Genomic DNA, 22670 nt, shown 5'->3' on the forward strand with positions numbered 1-22670 from the left:
TATTTTTCCACTCTACATATTTGTTTCTGATTTTTTATCTAAATAATCTCATGTAACCGAGTTTATTGTCGTTTTTGAAAACTTTCATATACGTTATTTTCTTTAGCCTACGGGTCTTTAATATTTCAGTTAGAAATTATTATTGGACTAAATAAAGATGGTTAGATCAAAATTAATTGTTGTGAATTGTAATTATTATTTATGTAACATGTAGTCACGACTCGCGAATAAAAGTTATATTATTTGTGCACGTAAAAACTTTCAAATATTATTTTGTTTTTTTATTATGAATTATATTGAAATTCAATTATAACAATATAGTAAATCATTTTAAGTTCATTAATAAGTATATAATAGACCTTGCTTAAAAAAACGTATCAATCTTAATTAATTATGTAATTTCAATGACAAAATCTCTAATATAGGTTACTTCAATTCAAATAATATTTCTTACTTATCATTTTGTTTTATTAATGTTTTCAAACTAATGAAAATATAGTGTGAAAAATGTGTCATCAATCATACACAAAAAAAAATTATATTTTAATTTCTTAGACATTTAGTATATGTTACAAATAAAATGTGTTTCTAAATATAAACAATGCATAAATAATTAACAATAAAAATAATAAACAAAGTAAAGAAATAAAGACCTTTTCAAATGCAAAAAAGTGATAAATAAAATAAAACAAAAGACCATATACATAGTTTAATCCAAAGTAGAAAACTTAAAATTAAATGGAAATGGAACAAGTGGATATGGTTTTTTTTTTCTAACATCCATGAGTAAACTTAGTTTAAAAAATAAAATAATGACATAATTCATATACATTTTTAAAATATAAAATAATCAAAATTAATTAATTTATTTTACTTTAAATGTTTTAAGTTGAAAAACACTTTAAGTTTGAATGAAATCATAATTATGTAGATAATACTAATTTTGTAAATTAATATATAAAAATGATAAACTTCATTAAAATAAAATAAAAATGCATAATTTTGGTTAGCTAGAAACAAACAAATAAATTACAATACAGTACAAGAAGAATCAATGAAAAATGGGTAATTGGATATTTTACCCACAAAGTAAATATTATTCCATAAAACAAAATAATTTTTGTAGATAAAAATATAATAATGTATGTGTCATCATTAAATATAGAATATGTTATAAATAAAAAGAATGCAATGACACAAAGGTTTTCTTATATACGTCATAATTCATTAAATGTAAACTTTTAAAAATTTATTTGTAAAACATTGGTCTTTTACCTTATAATCTAAATTAAGTGAAAGATAAAAAAAAAAAAACTCAATTTAATATATAATAATATGATAAGAAAATACTATTTTAACACTTGGTAACATTTTATTAACATTAGATAGAGAGTAGAACTGAAAAAAAAAATACAAATTAATAGAATTGGGTGAAGGTTATTTAATAAAATGCAGATGCAAATGCACAAAAATGAGATAAATAAATTGAGAACAAGAACTAAAACTAAAAATTCAAAAATAGCCAAATAGGTCATGCTGTGAGGGTCCACCACATGTTGGCTTTTTAACTTACAAAAAAAAAAAATTATTATACTATTGCAATAGTCTAATAAGAGAAAAATATTCTGTATTTACTAAACTAGTATGACTATATAAACTGGAAGGATATAATGATGTTATTATATTGCAAAGTTTTAAATTCTATTATTATTCAAATATATTAAAATAATTTGTCTACCTGGCAGGGATGACAATGGGGCGGGGAATGCATCTACTATTTACGCTCCGTTTTTATTTCAGGAATTTTTCTAATATCATTCTCTTCCTGTCCGGTTTGTCATTTGTTTTCGAGAATTTTTTTAATATCATCTCCCGTTCGATTTCAGAGAATCCCCGCGGGACAACGTTAATAAAATATTTTTTAAAAAGATAAAATAATTATACAATAAAATTATATAAATGAATTTTTAATATAATATATATTAAAATTTTATATTATTATAAAAAAAAATAAACTCTCACCTCTTATAAAATATAAAGAATAAATAAATATATTAATAATTTAAATATATTTAATTATATTTATAGTGTTCGTGGCAGAATCAGGGACGGTCGGGGAAAGAGACACAAATACCATCCCGCCCCATCCCCGTTCGGTTACAAAAAAAAAAAAAACCGTCTCAAATGAGACATTTCGTTTTTAGTTTAAATTGTGATCATTACTAAGCCCTATAATGTATATTTATATATTTGTGTAATATTTATATATTTGTGTATGACCTCAAATATTTTTTTACAAAAATTATTAATTTATTATATATATATTACTTATAAATAATTACATGATATTTAAATATTTATATTGACATATGTAAAAAAATGATATTTTAAACATAATTTACCTTAAAATGTTTATATTTGTACAGTATAAAAATGCCATTATTATTTCCAATTTTTGAACCTCAAATTTCTTGAGTTTTCTACCGTTGAAAGTTGAACCTCCTAAATTTGTTTTCATTTGGTTTCTGTAATGAAGAAACCCAGTTAAATCCCTCTACCCTTCCGCCATGCCTCCTGATGATATTTTTCCGTAAATCCATGTAATAATCTCTGTAACTATCCCCATGCAGACGTTTTATAGCAAGAGACATTGACCATCTTTTTTCTCAGATTTTCTATAGAAAGTGAAGCCAATTTTCAATGATCTATGAGCACTTGCATATTAGAATTTAGCATGTTGAGGATATGAACAAGGAGACCGATTTTAAAAGGAATTATTGAAGGTCCTTAGAAACGGAAAACTTCAGAGGTATAACCATTTCTATTCTTTGTTGGGTTTAATTTTGTTAGAATATGAAATTAGTCAATTTTCTTGGGTATTTTGCAGAAAAGAGGGGATTTTCGGATGGGATCAACTAGCGGGAATGAGCTTACACAATCGAGCTCCAAAAGATTCAATGCTAAAGAAGAGAATATATTTGTTTCTATTAGGTTGAGGCCATTAAGTGCTAAAGAAATTGCAGTAAATGATGTTTCGGAATGGGAGTGCATTAACAACAATTCCATCATAAACCTAACAGAAAAGTCTTTATCTCCGCAAGCTTATACATTTGGTGAGCATTTGATACCACCTGCATTATGTAATATCTGTAATATGCATCGATTGTGTATCTAAATATGTTAAGAGATGATTGGGATAGAAAAACATCCCCATTACAGGGATGCCAATGTTAACATGTTTTTCGTGTTTTTATTGGGATGTGCAATAGTGGTGATACATAATTACCACGAACCCAGTCTCAAAGGGTATACCTAGAAAAATCCCTTGTACTCAAGGGAGTTATCAAATTACCAAAAACCCTTGCATGGATATACGGGAGTTGATGCTTCGGAATGAGAGTGCATTAAAAAGACAATATCATCCCATACAAAAGAATCCTAGCAGAAAATTATTTGTCTTCACAAGCTTATATCGTTTGGTGAGTAATTGATATAGCCTGCATTATTTACATTGGTGATAGGTATAGAGATATCCTGCTCTTTCCATATAACCACTATAATAGTGGTAACGTCAACCCATTTTGTCATGTGCTAACTGCGCTGCAAAAAACTGATGAATGGCTGGTGAAAAAACCCAAATATCAGTTAAGGAGGACAAGACTTGGATGTGTAACAAATAATTTCTTGAATCCACCTCTATATGCCCGAATTGGTTTACATATAGCCTTGCATCTTCATCAGAGATACCAAATTACCATTGGATGGCAATTTGCATTAGCATTCACATTTGTTTTTTTTAAGTTTAGGTTTGTCAAGTAATAAGAGATGTGATCTACATATCTCTTAGGAAATTGGCTTTATAAGCTAATTACTTAATGCTGCAGGTTTAGAAGAATTTATTTCTAAGACTAAGCTTTTTCATGTTACAGACAGGGTATTTGGACCCGACTGCTCCTCAAAACAGGTGTACCATGAAGGAGCCAAAGAAGTCGTTCTCTCAGCTGTCAAAGGAATTAACGGTCAGCATTTCTCCTTGTCATTGGCTTTCTTTTTGGATTAAAGTTGTATTTTTCTTCGGGAGTTTGAATTTCAACTCATTCAAATGTCCTTTTCAGCAACTATCTTTGCATATGGACAGACGGGCAGTGGAAAAACATATACCATGTTTAGTATTACTGAATATACAATTGCTGATGTATTTGACTATATAGACAAGGTACTCTATTAGTATGAAAACATCTATTTTCATTTCTATTTACTAGAAAATATGAACCTCTCTATTTTTTATTCTAATCATAACTGCTAGCATAAGGAGTGGAAATTCGAGCTGAAATTCTCTGCTATGGAGATATATAATGAGTCTGTTAGAGACCTTTTGATTCTGGATGGTACTAATCTCAGGCTCCTTGATGATCCAGAGGTATAATTTTACATATTATTATGATTCTTATCTGGCTGAATAAGAAAGAACAAAATTTCATTTGCCATCTTCTTTCTTTTGCAGAAGGGGACAGTCGTTGAGAAACTATCAGAGGAAACTTTGAGGGACTGGAACCATTTTAAAGAGCTCCTGTCTATTTGTGAAGGTGAGAGCCTGTGTGACCTTATATTTAATCCTCTATCACATTTTGCATGAAAAGGAAGTAAGTTCATTTTGTTGCATTTGTGCAGCTCAAAGACATATAGGAGGAACCGCTCTGAATGAAGTGAGTTCAAGATCTCATCAGATTATCCGACTGGTAAACTGGGTTTCCCGTGTTCTACAACTTCTAGTTCCTCTGATTTACATGTTTTATTGTCTTCTTCAATTTTCTACTTCAATTATTGGTAATTACAGACAATTGAAAGTTCCTCTCGTCAGTGTTCTCATGTTGTAGATTCAAGCAAACTAACAGCTTCTGTGGTATAGATATCTACTTTTACCTTAATACTACTACTAGTTGGTCATAAATAGTTACTGTAATGAGTAATTAAATAAAATCTGAATGACAAATATACTTTCTCTACAGAATTTTGTTGATCTTGCTGGAAGTGAACGTGCCTCACAGACATTGGCAGCTGGTTCGAGATTGAAAGAAGGTTCCCACATCAATCGCAGTTTACTAACTCTTGGAACTGTTATTCGCAAATTAAGGTTCATTGGTCTTTCAGTTTATTCTGTTCTAGTTTGTTTTGTCTGTCAGTCGTCTTTATCAAATATAAGTTTCAGTTTTTTAATTGCATGTTTCTCTCAAGATCTTGGGTTATTTGTTGAAATTAATTGTCCCAACTATTTTCCTAATTGGTTATTGCCTTGTGAAATTTAACTTAAACTGTCTTAAGCTTATTAATATGTTTTCAAAATTTCATACAAGAACTAGCTGAAAAGGATAGGATGTTACGAACCAATTCTTGCTTTAGGACCCTGAATCATTGATTTGCGGTGCCACTTGCATTCCTCAGACTATCTATCAATATCCATAATAATATCACGATAAATCAATATCACTCACTCACCCATTTTATTTATGTATTAGTTTTTCTGAACAAATAGAATACAACTTTCTTAAACAGGAGTATAACTTCTTCTTCTTTTTTAGTTCAACTTTTCATTAAAAAAAGGGAGCGCGAGAAGCGTTCAGAGATTAAAAATTCACATCTCGTGTAAACCCACATCTCATGTAAACCCCTCTTTTCCTGATGTATGCAAACGTATGAAGCAGTAAGCCTTTGATTCTATCAGAACCGTAGCTTTTTCCTTCAAATGTTCTTACATTCCTTTCTTTCTAAATCGTCCACAACAATAATTTATTTTCTTTATATATAAAGGTCATTTTTATATTACAAACTCTTACCTCCTTCTGCATTCAGATATTATCCAATGAGTTTGTAGAATTTACACCATACATCAGACCTGTTTATTATCCCATATGCAACTCTTGGATGGGTATCTGATTTTATTCACAACCATTCCCATCTCTTGGAGTTACTAAAAGAAAGTGAGAGTTTCTTTTGATCGGGCTTGAGCTTGACTGAGGAGAATAGATGCAAAAATTTCAAGACAGTCACTCCATTAAATTCTTTAAGTCTCTTCTAGATGCAAGTAATTCTCTGCTTGATTTATTCCACAACATAATATGATCATCCAACAGTCTATACATATCATATCCTGTACATTGCTTCAAGTGTTTCCTTTATCTCCTTATCAACTGAGTTCCCAATTTCCATGTTTGACCAGCAACGGAGGAAATGGCCATGTGCCTTATAGAGACTCAAAGCTGACACGCATACTTCAGAACTCCTTAGGAGGCAATGCAAGGACAGCCATCATTTGCACAATGAGCCCAGCTGGCAGTCATGTTGAGCAATCGAGAAATGCTCTCTTGTTTGCTAGTCGTGCAAAGGAAGTTAGCACCAATGCCCGTGTCAATTTAGTGATGTCGGATAAGGAGCTGGTAAAGAAGTTGCAAGGGGCACTGTCTAGAATGGAGAATGAACTCAGAACTTTAGGGTCAATGGCTGCCACTGAAAATTCTGGAGCATTGCTCAAGGAAAAAGAACTTGTCATTAAAAATGTAATCATCATCATATCATCCTTATAGTCTTTACAGCTTTGAGGCCTGTACTTATTGTTTGCTTACTTGAGGTCAGATGGAAAATGAAATTGAGGAGCTGAGATGTCAGAGAGATAATGCTCAATCCCGTTTTCAGGAGTTGTTACAAACCGTTGAGACTCAAACTTCCACACCAAAGGTATAGTGGCTCTATCATTTAATTTAATGGCAATGTGATTTCTATTCGTTTCTTATTCTCTCATTTTTCTTGGTGTCTTTTTCATTTTCAATTCAAGGTTGGATATCATCATAATGCCACAGGGCAAGAATCTCCAAATGCATGGCTAGATGATTATGCAGCATCTGGAACATGGAAAGAGATTGTTCAATTTGATGATGCAGATAATCTCTTTCACCTCGACGATCAAGACATTCAATTCCTGGAACAATGTAATGATGATCAGTTTCAATATAATGGTACCAACTCAGATATTGTCTTTAATGGTGAAGATTATGTTCAACACATAGAAAAAGAAAAATCAAGCATAAGCATGAGCTCCGAGGCCAAAGCAGAGGAGGGGAACTTAAGCCATATAATAGAAACAGGACCTTCATATGAGGCATTGAAGCTGAAGGTTCTGGAATTGCAGAAAACTATTCAAACCCTTGTTGATCCATACCCAGTTGAACTATCTCCTTATCCTTTGGAAACTGGCACATCAAGCTCTAGAAGCTTGATGTTAGCAAGAAGTAGAAGCTGCAGTGCTGTCATGCCAATGCCAATGTTTTCACCTTGGGTTGATAAGGGGGCAAATGGTAAGAGCAACCTGCCATATTACTTAGAGAAGAATTACCAGGGAAGCTCTGAAGGAGGTCACCATCAAACAAGGTCTTATGGCCAGATTTACCATGCCGACATTGATAAGTTTGGTGGGAATGGCTCGCAGAATTCTTTCGACGACGCTCCTGCTGACAAAAGCAATGTACATGGAGGCAACATGGTTGGTGAATGTGAGTCTTCAGAAGCGCTTGATGAAATTGTATACTCTTACAATCAGCACATGCCTGGAAATGAATTGGTGAGCCATCTATATTCCTTAGTGGTTGGTAGTTCTGTTATAGAAAATAAAGTAAGGGTGTTCTAGTACTTTAGTTGATGATTTGTTTGACAAAGTGATTGATGATAGGATAAGAGATATTTGGATTAACCCTTAATCAAACAAACCCTTGATTAATATCCACATTTCACACGTTGAAACTTCATGCCAGTCAACACTCTAAACACCTTCATATTTACATATCAGATGTCTCCAAACTGACCATATTCATCCCTGACTGAGTTTAGTTAATGTTTTAATGCTCGTCTCCCTCTGCAAATCATGATGCAATCTATTGTGTTAGTTAGTTAGTTACTAAGGCTTGAACTAGAAACACCTTTCTACAGCGCAATAACTTAGGACTGTCCTTCAGTTTTTCTTTTTATCTATAAGATTATGTGGAGCTTTTCTGTGTTTCTATGAGTTTGTTGTGCCAATACATGATTTACTAAAATAATCCGCTTTATATGCGGCATCAAAGTTTTATTGAGATGTGAAAGCGCTAAAAAGTACTTAAAGAGGTGTATTGTGGACTTTCAGGCAAGGAACTACTAAAAGTCTAACTTATGGTCATGATTTTGTTTGACAATAGACTTCTATATATATTAATATCAACATCAATCTACAACCATGTGTTGATTCCTCTACATGGGACTTAAAATAAGAGATTGAAATCAATTATTTATCTACTAGTCTTTGTATGTTAAGACATTGACAGGCTTCTTAGAGCAAATCGTCCCAAGCGGGTTCTTTGCGGTTTTTCATCAGGAAAGATATTGTAGATTTAATAATGGGTATTTGAATATTGTAATTTGGTAAAGGGTACATTTTTAACTAAGCATATTTTAGGTAATTAAAAAAAAGCAGATTATGTGAGTTTAATGGTTGGCATTATGCTAATCTTGCACAAGATTGCAGCTTTACCTTTTGCAAAGGTGTAGAGTTTCAGATTCATGTTGATTTGAGCTATTTTGAGAACCTTGATATGGAGCAATAAGTCTCCTTTTTTGTACTTCTCTGGTCTAACACATGAAAACTCATATCATGACCTGAATGTGACTTGTTTGGTTTGTTTTTTCTCCACAGTCAATTCAACTTTCGCGTTGTATGTGGATCAACTTTCGTGTTCAGTACTTTATATATATAAGTTACAATTCCTTAAAAAAAACTTGGTCATGTGGCTTTTGTTTGTTTGTAATATGTAGGTGATAGAAACTAGGTCAAAGGCTAACAGATCAGATAAACACACCCAGGAAAGCTTGAACAAGTTGGATCAGTCTCCAGAACATCCTACTAGTTGGCCAAATGAATTTGAGAAGCAGCAAAGAGAGATAATTGAGCTTTGGGATGCATGCTTTGCCCCATTGACTCACAGATCCCAATTCTTCTTGCTTTTCAAAGGCGATCCGTCAGACTCTGTTTACATGGAAGTTGAACTCAGACGGCTTACTTATCTTAAGTCAGCTCTTTCTCAAGGGACTAAGATCACAGTCGATGGAAACGTTCTCAGTTCTGCTTTAAGGTACTATTCATTTCCATCTCTATTGAATTTTATAGACTTGTAATAGACAGCCTTTATTTTGTTTGGAATATAGTTCTCAGTATTAACCACCTCAGCCTTGGATGAAGAAACTGTAGAGGCCACATGACTTATAAGCATCTTGATTTCCATGGTGCCAAACGATTTTTGAACTAGGGAAATGATCAAAGAAGTAATGGATAAGATCAAAGATGAACCTATTTTGAAACTAGTATTTGGTCACAATCACTTGCATTTGGTATGAAAAGGGTGACGAAATTATATGAAACTTCAGAGTTTTTTTGCCAAATTTATAGATTGTGCTACATAGTTTTATGGATCACATGCCAAGTGTAGATTATTTTTTAGCATGTTGACAAAACCCTTTATCAAATAGGCTAACTAGTATGATTTAGAGGGTTAGGGTAGGGTTTTGTAGTAGAAATCAGATAGACTCAAAGAAAGAAATGAGAATTTCCATAGTTGAGAAACTCCAACTTCATTTTATTTATTGATTGCCCTTATAGTTTTCCGTTAATCTCTGTTTATAAAGTAGTTACCGAATATAAGACCTAACAACTTGAGGCCAAAAGAAGCTTCCTAGCCATTCCAAAAGGCGGTAGTCAAAATTTGTAATTTGAATATTTTTATGTAGTTTACCCCATTAAGTTAGCTCAAGTGATGAGAGTGATTCCTAAGAGATCAAACACACTTAGAACGCCTTGAATGAAAGTTGAAGTCATGACTGTGGGGTGTCATCTTAACTTACTAAATATATATATATTTTGATGTAATTTTTTTTTTATAATAATCTTATTTCTTGAAAATAAGCCCTTGTTTGATGAGAATGTTAATTATTTAGAGTTATTTGGATCTTTGGGATTGGAATCTATCCAATTACAAATATCAATCACACGTAAGAGAAATTATTCTTCCCTCCAGAATACACTAACACTTTTGTATTATGTTGTTTGATGACGATGGATAAACAAAAAGTAAGACGGCATTGAGTCGCGAGAGAAGAATGCTGAGCAAGCTAATGCTGAGAAGGTTCTCGGCCAAGCAAAGACAAGCTCTTTATCATGAGTTTGAAGTCGGGTTAAACACAAAGCATAGGAGAAGGCAACTGTCACTTCGATTATGGACATACACTAAAGATTTGAACCACGTTAAACGCAGTGCTTCCATTGTTGCGGAATTAAGTGGTTGTTTAGCCCCTAAGGAGATGCTTGGATTAAGCTTATCTAGTCTTCCACCTAGGGGAAGATCTTTCAATTTGAAGCATGGCATATCATCTTTATATAAGTAAATATACTAACAAAATGAATACATCCATTACAAATAAGATTTCTCAATAGTTGTATATGAATATGTACAATACCAATCGCAGAAAAAAAAGGGGTGAGAACAAGGATCATTTATGCTTCGGTTGTTGAGCATCATGTCATGTAAATCGGTTGGGCTAAGGGTGAGCAGCCCATGTTCAAAATTGGTTGATTGTATATATCCTATGTATTCAATTTACTTGGATGGTTGAACGGTTTAAATCATACTATTATTGTGTCAAATGTATAAATACAACTACTATTGATCTATTTATCATTTTATTTATGCTTGTTATACATATATTTGTATTGTATCATGTTTGTCATAATAAATTATCAATTTGGTAAAAAACAAGGATTGGAATATGGACAACTAACAATGTATTCAAATCAATTGATCTGTTTTGATATAGTTGTATAACATAAATATTAAAATTGTGCAATAAATGTCACTCACAAATTTTTATTTAAGATTATAAAAATAATCACTTTTGATTCTGGTGGTAGTGGTAATAAATTCCCTTTTTTAATTGTAATACAAATAACATAAAATATGACAACTAACATAGATTTTTTATAACAAAATTTATTACTTAATTTGAAAATTATATACTTATTTTAAATCAGTATTCAGTACATTATTAAATATGATTTAAAATCACTTAACTAATTAGATTTATTAAATTAAAAATAATCAATTGGAATATTTAGCTTAATTTAGTAAGTTGAGAATGGTTTAATTAGAACTACTTTAATTCCTAAAATTTAATTAAATTTTGTTGTTATATGAATACATAGTTTTTTTAGTTTATTTAATAATAAATTCAGAGTTGAGGCAAATAAACAATTGTACACCATATTTCTATCATTTTACTCATACTTGTTATAACTATATTTGTATTGTTAAGATTATATTAAATTATAAATTTGTTAAGACTTTAGTTTCTTAGTTGCTTCATTATGATTTCATGAATTGTAAGGGTTGATTACATGTTTTTTTGAACATTTTATATTTTTGGGATATTACATTTACATGATTTATAACATTTTATTTTCTTTCTACCTTAATTAAATTACCGTAACAAGTGCATATTTTTTATTTTACAAATCAACAATAATTTTGTTCACTTTAAAGAAACCTCATTTCAATATTTTCTTTATACTTTCAACCCAACTACAGTCAATTTATAGCTCCCACTATAGAATACTTTTATTTATAAAAATATATAACTTTTTTCACTCTATTTTGTGTTTTTTTATATATATTTCTTTAACTACTTCGATCTGCTCGCCTGAGCCGGACCGGCTCCATGAGAGTGAGCTTTGCTAGGGAGCCTAACTTCTTGTAATGTAATTAAGGGCGAGTCAGTTTTAGATTTGGCGGGTTCGAGTTGACAAGCTAACGAGTTGAATGATACTAATCTCAATCTGATTTAATAATGTCAGTCCGAGTCCGGCTCCATGAGAGTGAGCTTTGCTAGGGACCCTAGCTTCTTGTAATTAGGGGCGAGTCAGTTTTAGGTTTGACGGGATCGAGTTGGCCGGTTAACGAGTTGAATGGTACTAATCTCAATCTGACTTGTTTAATAATTTAGATTAAAATATAACGTGAATCTGACTTGTTTATTTGTGATTGACCCAAACTGACCCGTTTGATCCGATTTACATAACTCAACTCGAACCAAACCGATGTAATTAATTCATATATTTTAAATTAAAATGACATCAACATAAAATAAAAATGAAACTAAATCATAACGATTTCGAGTATGTAGTTTAACGAGTTGAATGATACTAATCTTAACATGACTTGTTTAGTAATTCGGGTCAAAATTTAACGTGAACCTGACTTGTTTATTTGTGATTGACCCGAACTGACCTGTTTGACCCGAACTGACCTGTTTGACCCGATTTACATAACTTAACTCGAGCCAAACCTGATGTAATTAATTCATATCTTTCAAATTAAAATGACATCAACACAAAACAAAAATGAAGCTAAATCTTAACGAGTTCGAGTTTGCAGTTTAACGAGTTGAATATACTAATTTCAACCAGGGTCGGCCCTGGGGTAAGCCCGGCAAGCCCTCGGGCTAGGGCAGCCCACTCCTCAGGGCAGCCCATTTGTTAAAAATATCAAAATATTTAGATATATTTATTGCAATTTTAAACATAAATGGTAATAGCTTGGTGGTTCAAGCTATACATTTAAAATTTCAATGTGTTTATGGGTTCAAGTCTTACCCTAAAATTTTTTTTTTATCGATTTTTAAAACTAGACTTAGGACAACAAAAAATATATCGAACTTTTTCTACCGAGGCTAGGGCAGCCCAAACCTCGGGGCCGGCTCTGATCTCAACCTGACTTGTTTAGTAATTCGGGTCAAAATTTAGCGTGAACCTGACTTGTTTATTTGTGATTGACCCGAACTGACCCGTTTGAACCGATTTACATAACTCAGCTCGAACCAAACCTTATGTAATTAATTCACATCTTTCAAATTAAAATGACATCAAGACAAAACAAAAATGAAGCTAAATCATAAATTCACTTATAAATTTTTTTACAAAAGAAAATGAGTGAGTGAATAAAAAAAACATAGAGCTCAACAAAAGAAACTTATTATCGGGTCTACTTTGGGTCATTTCAGGTCAACCCAGTTTTGACATTTTATTAATTAGGTTAACCAGGTCGACCTGAATTTTACCCGAACAAAAAAAATATATGACCCTAACCTAGTATTTTTGTGTTCGATCCGGATCGTGTTTTTGTGCCGGGTGCAAAATTGCTTGCCCTACCGAAATGATGTTAAAATATTTAATCAAGTAGACTAAATTATTTTTTATTAATTTAAATATAAAACTAATAAATATTTTTTCCCTTCTAAATGTAAAAAATAAATAAATAAAAATTTCTCTTAACAAATGAAATAAAAGAGAAGGGAAAGAATAAAAAAGAAAATTGGGAAACAAACCAGACCTTATTGGAGTTCCTTCAAGTTTCTTGATCGCTGGGTTAATAATAAGCAATCAAAAATGGCTACCGACTATTAATTATCATTATCAAAGTTCTGTAATCCTCCTTTTACGAAATCGCACATTGAAGTTCGTTTGTAAACTCCAATCTGTAAATCTCCTTTTTCTCTCTCCATCTCGATTTCGCAATCAGAGAGTCGAAGTAGAAACGGAATCACAAAGCTCCGTTCCGGATCCTGCATCTCAAAACCCTAGGAAGTTAACGACTGATCAAGGTACGCTAGAACTATTGCTTCATCTTGAAATCATCCCCGTTGGCATGTGTGATCGATTCACATGCTCGTAGAATTGTTTTTTCCGGTTGTTAATACCTGTTTGATGATTTTTTTTGCTTATGTATGTTGTATTTGTAAGGTTGTATTACCAATTCGTATATGTAATCTTTCAATATAAGGAGGAGAAATTACTATACTCTTAAGAGAAAATGATCAGTTTACATGATATTTTTTAAATTTGTTTCTTATTGCTATATCTGCGACCTTCCTTGGACTTGTTCTAATCATTTACTATTTTTGATAATTTGAAAGTTGGCAATTGTTCTTAACTTCGGTCTAGTTGTGTAGGAGAGCTGAGGGAGAAAAAGTGATGACATGGCATGACTTGGTATGTCATTGCCTTTGGCTTTTGGAAACTTCATTTCCTTGATGCATTTTGTTGGAAACAATGAACATTGTGAAGGGTGTCGCCGACCTCATTAGGAGGACATCCAGCAGTCACAATGTAGAGCCCATGCCTGGATCAACAACACAGAGGTTCCCTCTTCCCTCTACAGAAATTAGATTCAGGTACTTGTCCTTGATGTTTAGCTACACAAATATTGACTCTGCTTAATCACATATCAATCTTATTGAACTTCCATGACATGGTCATATGTATCTTTTATTGTGCTCTCAAATTGAACATAGTGCATTAATGTGACGTTTTTTGGATGAATACCAAGTCTTGGCTATTTCTGGTTAATTTTATTTGGGAGCTGTAGTTATTCTTTTCTTTATTGGATAAAGGCCTTAACAGAGGAGCAAATGATTTAATCAATAGTCTTACATATAATATGGTGGCTGACGGATGCATTAATTTGCTACTGCATTCTTTAATAAATACCAACCATTTGACCAGCAGATTCGTGGATCATTTGTTCATAATTTTACGAGTATAACTGAAAATACTTTTGGTGGACCTCATCTCTTTTGCCTTCATCCCTCTGCCCCGTAATGAAAACTGAGAAATTTTGATTGGTAACATATTGCTTTCTGTGTGGTTAATGAAATAAACTGTCTAAATATTTAGTTATTATGTTCCTAAATAGCATCATATAATATTCTTTGGAGGTATCATAAATCTTTGGCTCAACTCCCTGTCGAGAAGTGGGGGATGGATATGTAGATCTTGGGAAATGAGGTGCAAAGATGGGTACAATTGAATTATTCATGTCTTGTAATGATATTTCTTCAAGAGATTTTTATGGGAACATACTGGATGTGCTACCATGCAAATACATTCCAATCTCTTGATGTTGGATCTTTCTATATCAAACTTTAGGGATATATTGAGCCAATTTGGAAACACCATTTGATCTGTTTATATTTCTCTTCGTTTTTAACACAAGCCCACAATATTTTTAGTAACAACTCAATCTGTATAAACAAATTATATAATTATTGCAAACGGTAACATGATCTATCAAGATGATAAAAAGATAGATTACTTATTTCATGATAGGCTCATTAGTTTCACACTGGACTCAATCGACCCCACACTCAAGAAATTTGAAAATCTTTATTGAATTCGGGGAAGTATCCTTTGTCATCAATCAGCAAAAGAAGCTAAGTTTTGAGAAAAAATTAAAATGGTCTAATTTGTGTTGACCAACCATTAATCACTTGGGTAGTCATGCATTCTGAGGATTTTCTAGAAATTGACTCCTCAGTCATGTTTCTTTTCGTTTTTGAAATAATTTGGAATATTTCCTTCATGACTTTTCTCTTGTACATAATCTAGTCAATCTCTAAGGTTCTAGGTGGTGTGGAAAAGGGTGAAATAGAAGAGTATTCTTTATTGTGTAAAGGACTATTCTTTCTTGGGATCTTTGAAATACTTCAGTAATTACAGCTTTGTGCTGCTATCAACATAATTTACCCTTTAAAATAATTTGAAATAAATAATCTACTCTTACAAGAAAAAATATGTAAACTATTCAATTTTCCAACAAACTTTTCATGCCCAGTATTACAGGAAGCCAACTTTATAATCTTCTCTGGAACTTCCCTTAAGTCTGCATGAAATGTCGTGCTCCCTTTGCTTTTCAGTTTCCCCTTTGACATTTTGAAAGACACTTGGTGAACTTGCAAAAATTCCAGTTATGGGCTGTATCTTTGTTTAGTAATCTGTTGCCTCAAGTTGGACTAGTCAATATGTTTTCTTTTTTGGGAATTAAAGGAGAACTAACATGACACCCCACAGCCATAGTTCCCCACTTAAACTCAAAGCGCTTCCAGATGGAATCGAACCCGTGACCTTTTGGTCTCTTAAGCCGACTCTTACCACTGGGCTACCTTGGTGGGGTACTAGCCAATATGTTTTCTTCTCTTAAAATTCTCAAGTTAGGTCTTGATTAAAAACCTTGCTTATAAGGTCCACAAAAGTCTAGTTCTAACGATGAAAGAAGTGAGGTATTGAAAGGTGAACAAGTATAATTTGTTGTTGCTCCACTGCTAGGTGTTGTTGAATTCCAGTTGAAGTTGTTGAATTCCAGTTGAAGTCGTTATCATCTAGAATTTCTGTTCATTTCTCTTCTATTTGTCTATTTCTATCATTCTTGGTCATAATGAAAACCAATTTATCAGATGGAAGCTGTTTTACATGAGCATATGTCGCGGTGATGCACAAATTTTTAAAAAGTAATTATTCTTGACCTTTGCATGCAGTGATGTTGGTGACGAGGCTATCTTAAGCACATTGTGGGAGAAGTATGAGAATTCAGTTGATAAGGTACATGGAAATCTTTTGGTAGTTATTTTATCCTCAAGTTGTTTCTTCTCCAGCGAAATGATGTTATGAGCTTGATATGGAGTTGATTATCAAGAGGCCAAAAATGAAATTGAAGCATTGCCAGTGCTACTGTTTATGCTGGGTGATCTATATAACCTTTTTCAACTGGTCATTTAGAAGTATATTCCCTGTTTTGTTTTGAAAAAGAGAAGTATATTCCTTGACATAACCTTGTTTTTAGAGGGTTGCACTTTCTTGATTCCACATTTCTTCTTGATTCCTTTGACTTGCTCAGATAACTCCACTACCGTAAATAACTATTGATTTCAGTCAAGTTTAATGAATTTCGTTTGCTTTGAGTGGCCAGATATTGATTTCAGTGCTTCAAAAGCCAAGAGACATTCTGTTGAACTAATCTGATGAAAATTAAACTGTATACTCTTTTGATCTTAATTTTGTAATCAACGAGAGTACACTGGTGCATTTGTTAAGAGTTAGATGGGATATACCCATCCACGGAATGATAGATAGTACATCCCATCTCTATCAGTCTCTCTATGTATTTGTTCATATGACACATGTTCTCGTGTTCACATTTGAGCTAATGAAATGGTCCTATTAAAAGAATTAATTTTTCTATCTCTCATGTATTGTGTTTTTTACTTGAAACAAATATGCTTTTTTCCTTTATCCAAAATCTCTTCTATAGAATAATATAATCTATAGTTCTAATTTAATTTATTATAAAATATATGGTCTAAATCACAATTTACTAAAAAAACTGAATTTTATTTCAAGTGTTATAAATATTTTATCATCACAAATCACCTAAAATTTTACTAACTATCTAGCAGTATTTTAAAATCTTTTACATCACTGACAAGGAAAAGTTATTTATGACATTTTTATAGATTCACATGGATCATGTAGAAAATAATTAAAACTTGAAGCATTATTCTACATTTCAAGCACACTTACTGCTAACATGTTATATCACAATGACACCTATAATCTGCATGTGCAAAATCTTGTGCATACAAAGTTTTTATTCTATCCTCACAGGCCTCTGCATGATCTGTTGTCCTAAAATTATGTGGATAGGCACTTTAAATTTTACACTTGGCCTGTTCAACCATGGTGTAGCGTCCTTGTAGCCAACTGTTAAACATATTCATGTTCGGCTGGTCATGCTCATTATTTGCCTTACTTTATGCTTCTGATATACAAAATTATCATCTAACTTTGAAATTCGCCTGGCAGGTTGAGAAAAGAAAGTATCTCAGTATCTTTCTTAAGCAATTTTTAGCTGTATTTAAGAATTGGGAGCCTGTTTCTAGCCATCAATTTCCGGAAGCTTCAGCATCAGAAACTGAAACTGAAAATGCTGATCAGTTGGTTGTTGGCTGCTCTTTGGGTCATCCTTCTGAAATTATTTTAGCCTTCACTGAAGAATTGATGAGTATAACTGTTTTGGTAAACGAAAGTAAGTTTGTCTTCTTATTGCCCTCTATGATATAACCTGTTTGCACTATCTTTAGATGCAGTTTGTTTCTGTGCAACAAACATGTTCTCTCACAAAATTAGCTGACACAATCGGTATCACTTCCAAAACAAAGCAACCTTGGGATTTTGCTACTTGATTATGTAAAGCCTATCATTATAGTCTGTTCAAAATTAGCTTCATATTTTCTTGAAAAGGATTATATTAGCCCCATTTGGAAAAGGTTGAAGAGGAAAATGTTGCAACTGAATATACTTATATGTGAATGCTTTAGTTTCAATATGAGAAATGGTTATTTTAGATAACGATGACATATTTCTTTGAAAAATAAGAAGATGATTTGTCATATGTGAGGCTTAATTTGAAAATGAGAAATAGGTCATTAAATCATATACATGGGGAGAAAACATCCTACACAGTTAATGGATAATTATTTGTCCATTAATATCTGGATTCTCTCTTTCGTTGCCTAGGGTGTTTTTCTACTTCTTATAAACTGAGCAGTATTACTAGTAGAAAAGAAATGAAGTCTCCTTCTGAATCAAGTAGGAGGATAGGGCTAGTGCAAACAAGACCCAAGGATTTGGATGAGTTACTTTAGTCTTTGATGACTGAGTCAATGGCTGTTTTTTTATCCACACTAAAACTAAATCTTCATAGCCATCTGTAATAAATCCAGCTGTCTTTAGTAATAGAGGTGTTGCACCAGAACAAACCCACTTATTTTATGTTAAATTTGAAGAGCTTCTTATTTTATACAACTCTTCTACTCAAAATGCTATGCACGAGTCTTTATGAAACCGAGGAAAGTGTTCAAATCGAAGGCAAAGGAGGTTTGACCAGAGTTCAAGTTATTCCTCTTAATTTATTTGATATAGCTTGATCGTGGTATATTCGACCTCTGGCCTGTAATTAGCTAGTTTTTATAGATAATAAGGTAATGTAAGATTTCAGAATTGAGAAAGAGATTTTTGGCTTTATTGTATTTATTTGAGCATTTAAAGTCTTACCTTCTTATATTCATCAAGTGTCACAGGCATGCAATTTTGTTCAGAATTTACATGCTAAAAACATTTGGTATTTTGTTTTTAGAACTTAATATACTCATACTTAATGAGTTTTTTTGTCTGTGTGCATATCCAATCTACCTCAATTCAGTGGACATTAACACCACACTACGAGCAAAGGACCAACCAAGGACTTCAATGAGTTTACTCATAATATCTGATGGGTTGCTAGTTCTTGATGCAATGAATATCATGGCACGATCAATGCACAACTTACGGGTTCTTGGTTACTATAGTGGAATTCAAAGGCTTACAGCATTGATGAAAGGTAATCACACAATAAATTCTTTTGGCTTACATTATGCATTTAGTCTTTCTTCTTTTTTGGTCTGGTTCAAAATTATAACTTGATTTCTCTTTGTGTATCCATATTGCTTCTACCAATTAGTTTTTGTTGTACATAGTTGTAAATATCTCAAAAGGGCTAGTGCTCAATGGAACTTAATCCACATGAGTGCATATTTTGCTTCTGTATTTGATTATTTGCATTCCTTTTTAGCTTTTTATTAATAGTTGGCCATGGATGAAGGTCTCATGTGTAGTGATAATTTCTTCATTTATCAGCTCAAATTTAGTTGGGCTGATGTGGCTGCTGTATAACTATATAAAATATAGTAAAATTATCCCCATGTAATTTTTTTATTGTGACTCTAAAGTACTGACGGACTCTTCATTCTTTTCCGTTGATCTGATTTTATAAGCTCTATTTTTAATTGTGAAACTTTTTATTGCAGCTGCTGTTGTTCAACTCAAAACTATCACTGGATCTCTTTCTGCTGATGAAAATGCATGGAAATCAGTTTTAGAAAATATCAATTTCTTGGAAAGTGTGCTTGTAAATGTGGTCTCCATATTATGTAGCTTCCTGATTGTGCACCAAAATGATGATAAACGAGAGTTACACAGCCACAGTTCAGGGTTAACTGGTCCAGGGAACACTGCGACCTCTTTTGGATCTTCCAAGGGAGCTTTTCCTGAAAATAGGCAAAATTGGCATAGGAAGGCAGTCATGACGCTGATGGAAGCTGGAGGCCTAAATTGGTTAGTAGGTAAGGTATGCATTTTGAAACTGTTCAGTGTTAAACTTGTTATTGAATCTAAAATTTACACGAGCAATTATATGAACTTTGTTCATAACACAAAATGGCATGAATACATGAACTTTTCAAAGAGGCAAATTTTCACACGAACTCTTAAAAGGGTGAGCATACCCACACTTATTTAATAGGTTCACAAAAACCCCCACTGCTAACTTTCGTTTGCTTTTCCGTTTTCCTTTAATAAAATAAATAAAATACTCAAATATGCCTTAGTCCTCAACCCCTTTCTTCTTCTAGTCAAACGGGCATTAGCCCACCATAACAGCCTTGTGTGATTATTATATATATATATATATTTAAAAAAGAGTCTTGTGATTTATCTTATAGATTATTATTCATACTACTGAAGAGTGAAGATAATGTTATCTAAAACATATATTCCAAAATCATTTAACAGTACTGAGATTATGAGAACTACAAGGATGTATTTCCATAGCCATGAAGCTTATAATGGAAAGTGGTTTGCCATTGATTTATAATGTTAACATATGTGAGAGCTATAAAAAGAATCACACTCTAAAGGTGTTTTGACTGTACAATGGGTTTACTTCTTAGCAACAAAGTGACAACTTCTTAACTCAGAGATTTCTCTTGCACTGTAATTGTTCCTTGTGAACACTTTACTCTGTACTTTTTATTCATCTAAGATTTATTGTGTTTCAGAGCTGCTGCGTGTTATGAGACGACTAAGTATAAGAGATGAATGTGGTAATATATCACTTCAACATTTGACCTTAAAATCTCTTCGATCAGCCCTAGCTGATAACACACGTGGTCAAAGTCATTTTAGAAGTATTGGAGGACTTGAAGTTCTGTTAGACGGACTGGGACTTCCGTCAAACATTGTTTTCAGGTACTGAAATCCTTTCTGGAGGTGCTTTAACTGTGGTAGTTAAAACTCTTGTATGCGTAGATGTTTTTCTGACAAGAACTTTGACACTGCTTAATAAATGCTCTAGGTTGACTTTTTCTACCTCAAAGTTCTAATGGAATTGTGATTTTATATTTTGTCTTACATAAATGGCTTGACCTTTTAGGGAAGTGTCATTTGAGGCATTTTTTAACTGAGTGCAGAAAACAGTCTTCATGCTAACAGACCACGACTCCTTTCAGTGATCGGATCCCAAGAGGGTTGATTTTAGAGTAATTGGTATTTTACCTTTGAACTTTGTTCCTATTTTAATTTTGCACCTCAAACCCAACTTCAAATGATTTCGCTCCCTCAAAATCTTGAAATCTGTTCATTTTACTCTCTAGCTAATTAATCCCACAATCACATCAATTTGGTGTTAATTCTTAAAACATTGACATTGCCTATTAGATAAAATCAAAGAATTTCAAAAGTTGGAGGGAAGAATCCAACAAGGTTGAGTTTGCGGGACAAAATCAAATTGAAACAATGTTCCTGGGGAAATAAAATTGTCTATTGATTTTACCATACAAAGGGCTCACCCGATCAGGAAATGCAACTCTAAATATGTAAAGAAGGATAAAAGATTTGTGGGTGGGGGAGATGGAGTTGGACTGATGAGTTATATAATGTTTCATGCTGGTCAAACTAGGCATATTCCTAAAGTCTCTTTGCCTTCTCAAAAATCATTTACTCCAAGTAGTTGGAGGGTAGTTTGCCTTCTCATGAAAAACATTAATATTTATTTGTTTTGCCATTTAATTTTCTTGAGCTAGTATTGCCTATAAGTTGGCACCCCTTGAAATAGTTTAAGCATCATAAAATATATCAATCTACTTTCTCTTCATTTTTCTACATGGTATCAGAGCTCTAGGTCTCATTCGATAGTCTTCCGTTGCTTCTGTCGATGACCAATGTTGCCACTGGCGGAGGCTTCAACTGTCACAAATCACCCAACCCAAAGTATCACAACCTGCTCTCGTCATTGTCGCCTCCAGATGCCCGTCTTACTGGTTGGGACGGCGGCTCAGTTTGTTTTAATGTTTCGGATTTTGCAAAAAGAGAAAAAAGAAAACCAGAAAATCAGTTTGTTTTTTCCAGCTCTCCTGCGACTTCAGAACAAGAAACTGTGCTCCGTTTGTGGCTGAAGTTTTAACAATCGAAGCAGTTCTTGACTAGACACAGGATAAAAATATATGTCCTATCTCCAAAACCACCAGGGGACATAAATGACAGAAGCTGTACACGCATATCCATCCCTGCCAATTCCTTCAAAAACTTTTAGAAGATCCAAATAAGTGGAATATTTGGATACTTAGGTAGATATTCTTTTTAAAGAAAAGTCAACTTTTCATTAAAATAAATAGAAAAGGGGAACACTAGATTTGGTAGATAATATTTTTAGATAAGTATCTACTAAATAAAGAGTTATCTGTAATTGGTTTAAGATAATTATTCCATTGTTCTAGGAACTAAAATTCTCTCCTAGAATTTCACATGTATTGTGTATTTAAAGCGCCCAATCCATTGGAATAAGATATCTCAAATTATTCCTTCAATTTCCGCACAACTTCTGAGTCATCATTATAATATA

General features: G+C 32.8%; 2 protein-coding genes across 4 annotated transcripts in view; both read left to right on the top strand.

The window, feature by feature from the left end:
- Positions 1-2711: 2711 nt before the first annotated feature.
- On the top strand, positions 2712-10577 carry LOC124929950 (kinesin-like protein KIN-7F). Its single transcript, XM_047470327.1, has 14 exons — positions 2712-2809; positions 2888-3113; positions 3930-4019; positions 4116-4216; positions 4307-4420; positions 4505-4586; positions 4672-4739; positions 4838-4903; positions 5010-5134; positions 6218-6554; positions 6631-6735; positions 6830-7612; positions 8836-9152; positions 10146-10577. The coding sequence occupies exons 2-14, from the start codon at positions 2906-2908 to the stop codon at positions 10456-10458; spliced, it is 2709 nt and encodes a 902-aa protein (XP_047326283.1). The 5' UTR covers positions 2712-2809; positions 2888-2905; the 3' UTR covers positions 10459-10577.
- A 2959-nt stretch (positions 10578-13536) lies between these two features.
- The window catches only part of LOC124932073 (BEACH domain-containing protein B), a 29708-nt gene continuing 20574 nt past the window's right edge, over positions 13537-22670 (top strand). The window contains exons 1-7 of one of the 3 annotated variants that reach the window (XM_047472677.1): positions 13537-13725; positions 14066-14295; positions 16435-16498; positions 17759-17981; positions 19158-19334; positions 19801-20115; positions 20830-21019. In XM_047472677.1, the coding sequence (XP_047328633.1) occupies positions 14174-14295; positions 16435-16498; positions 17759-17981; positions 19158-19334; positions 19801-20115; positions 20830-21019 (1091 nt within the window). In that variant the 5' untranslated portion in view covers positions 13537-13725; positions 14066-14173. Of the gene's footprint in view, positions 13726-14065; positions 14296-16434; positions 16499-17758; positions 17982-19157; positions 19335-19800; positions 20121-20829; positions 21020-22670 lie in introns of those variants that run through there. The other 2 variants (XM_047472678.1, XM_047472679.1) reach the window with 2 other exon arrangements.

The sequence above is a fragment of the Impatiens glandulifera genome, chromosome 3 (genome assembly GCF_907164915.1).
Source record: "Impatiens glandulifera chromosome 3, dImpGla2.1, whole genome shotgun sequence".
Classification (NCBI taxonomy): domain Eukaryota; kingdom Viridiplantae; phylum Streptophyta; class Magnoliopsida; order Ericales; family Balsaminaceae; genus Impatiens; species Impatiens glandulifera.

Coding starts and splice junctions, on each gene's coding strand:
- LOC124929950 (XM_047470327.1), top strand. CDS start 2,906: ATGGGATCAACTAGCGGGAATGAGCTTACACAATCGAGCTCCAAAAGA. Junction 6,555..6,630: donor AAGAACTTGTCATTAAAAAT/GTAATCATCATC, acceptor ACTTGAGGTCAG/ATGGAAAATGAAATTGAGGA. Junction 9,153..10,145: donor GTTCTCAGTTCTGCTTTAAG/GTACTATTCATT, acceptor ATAAACAAAAAG/TAAGACGGCATTGAGTCGCG.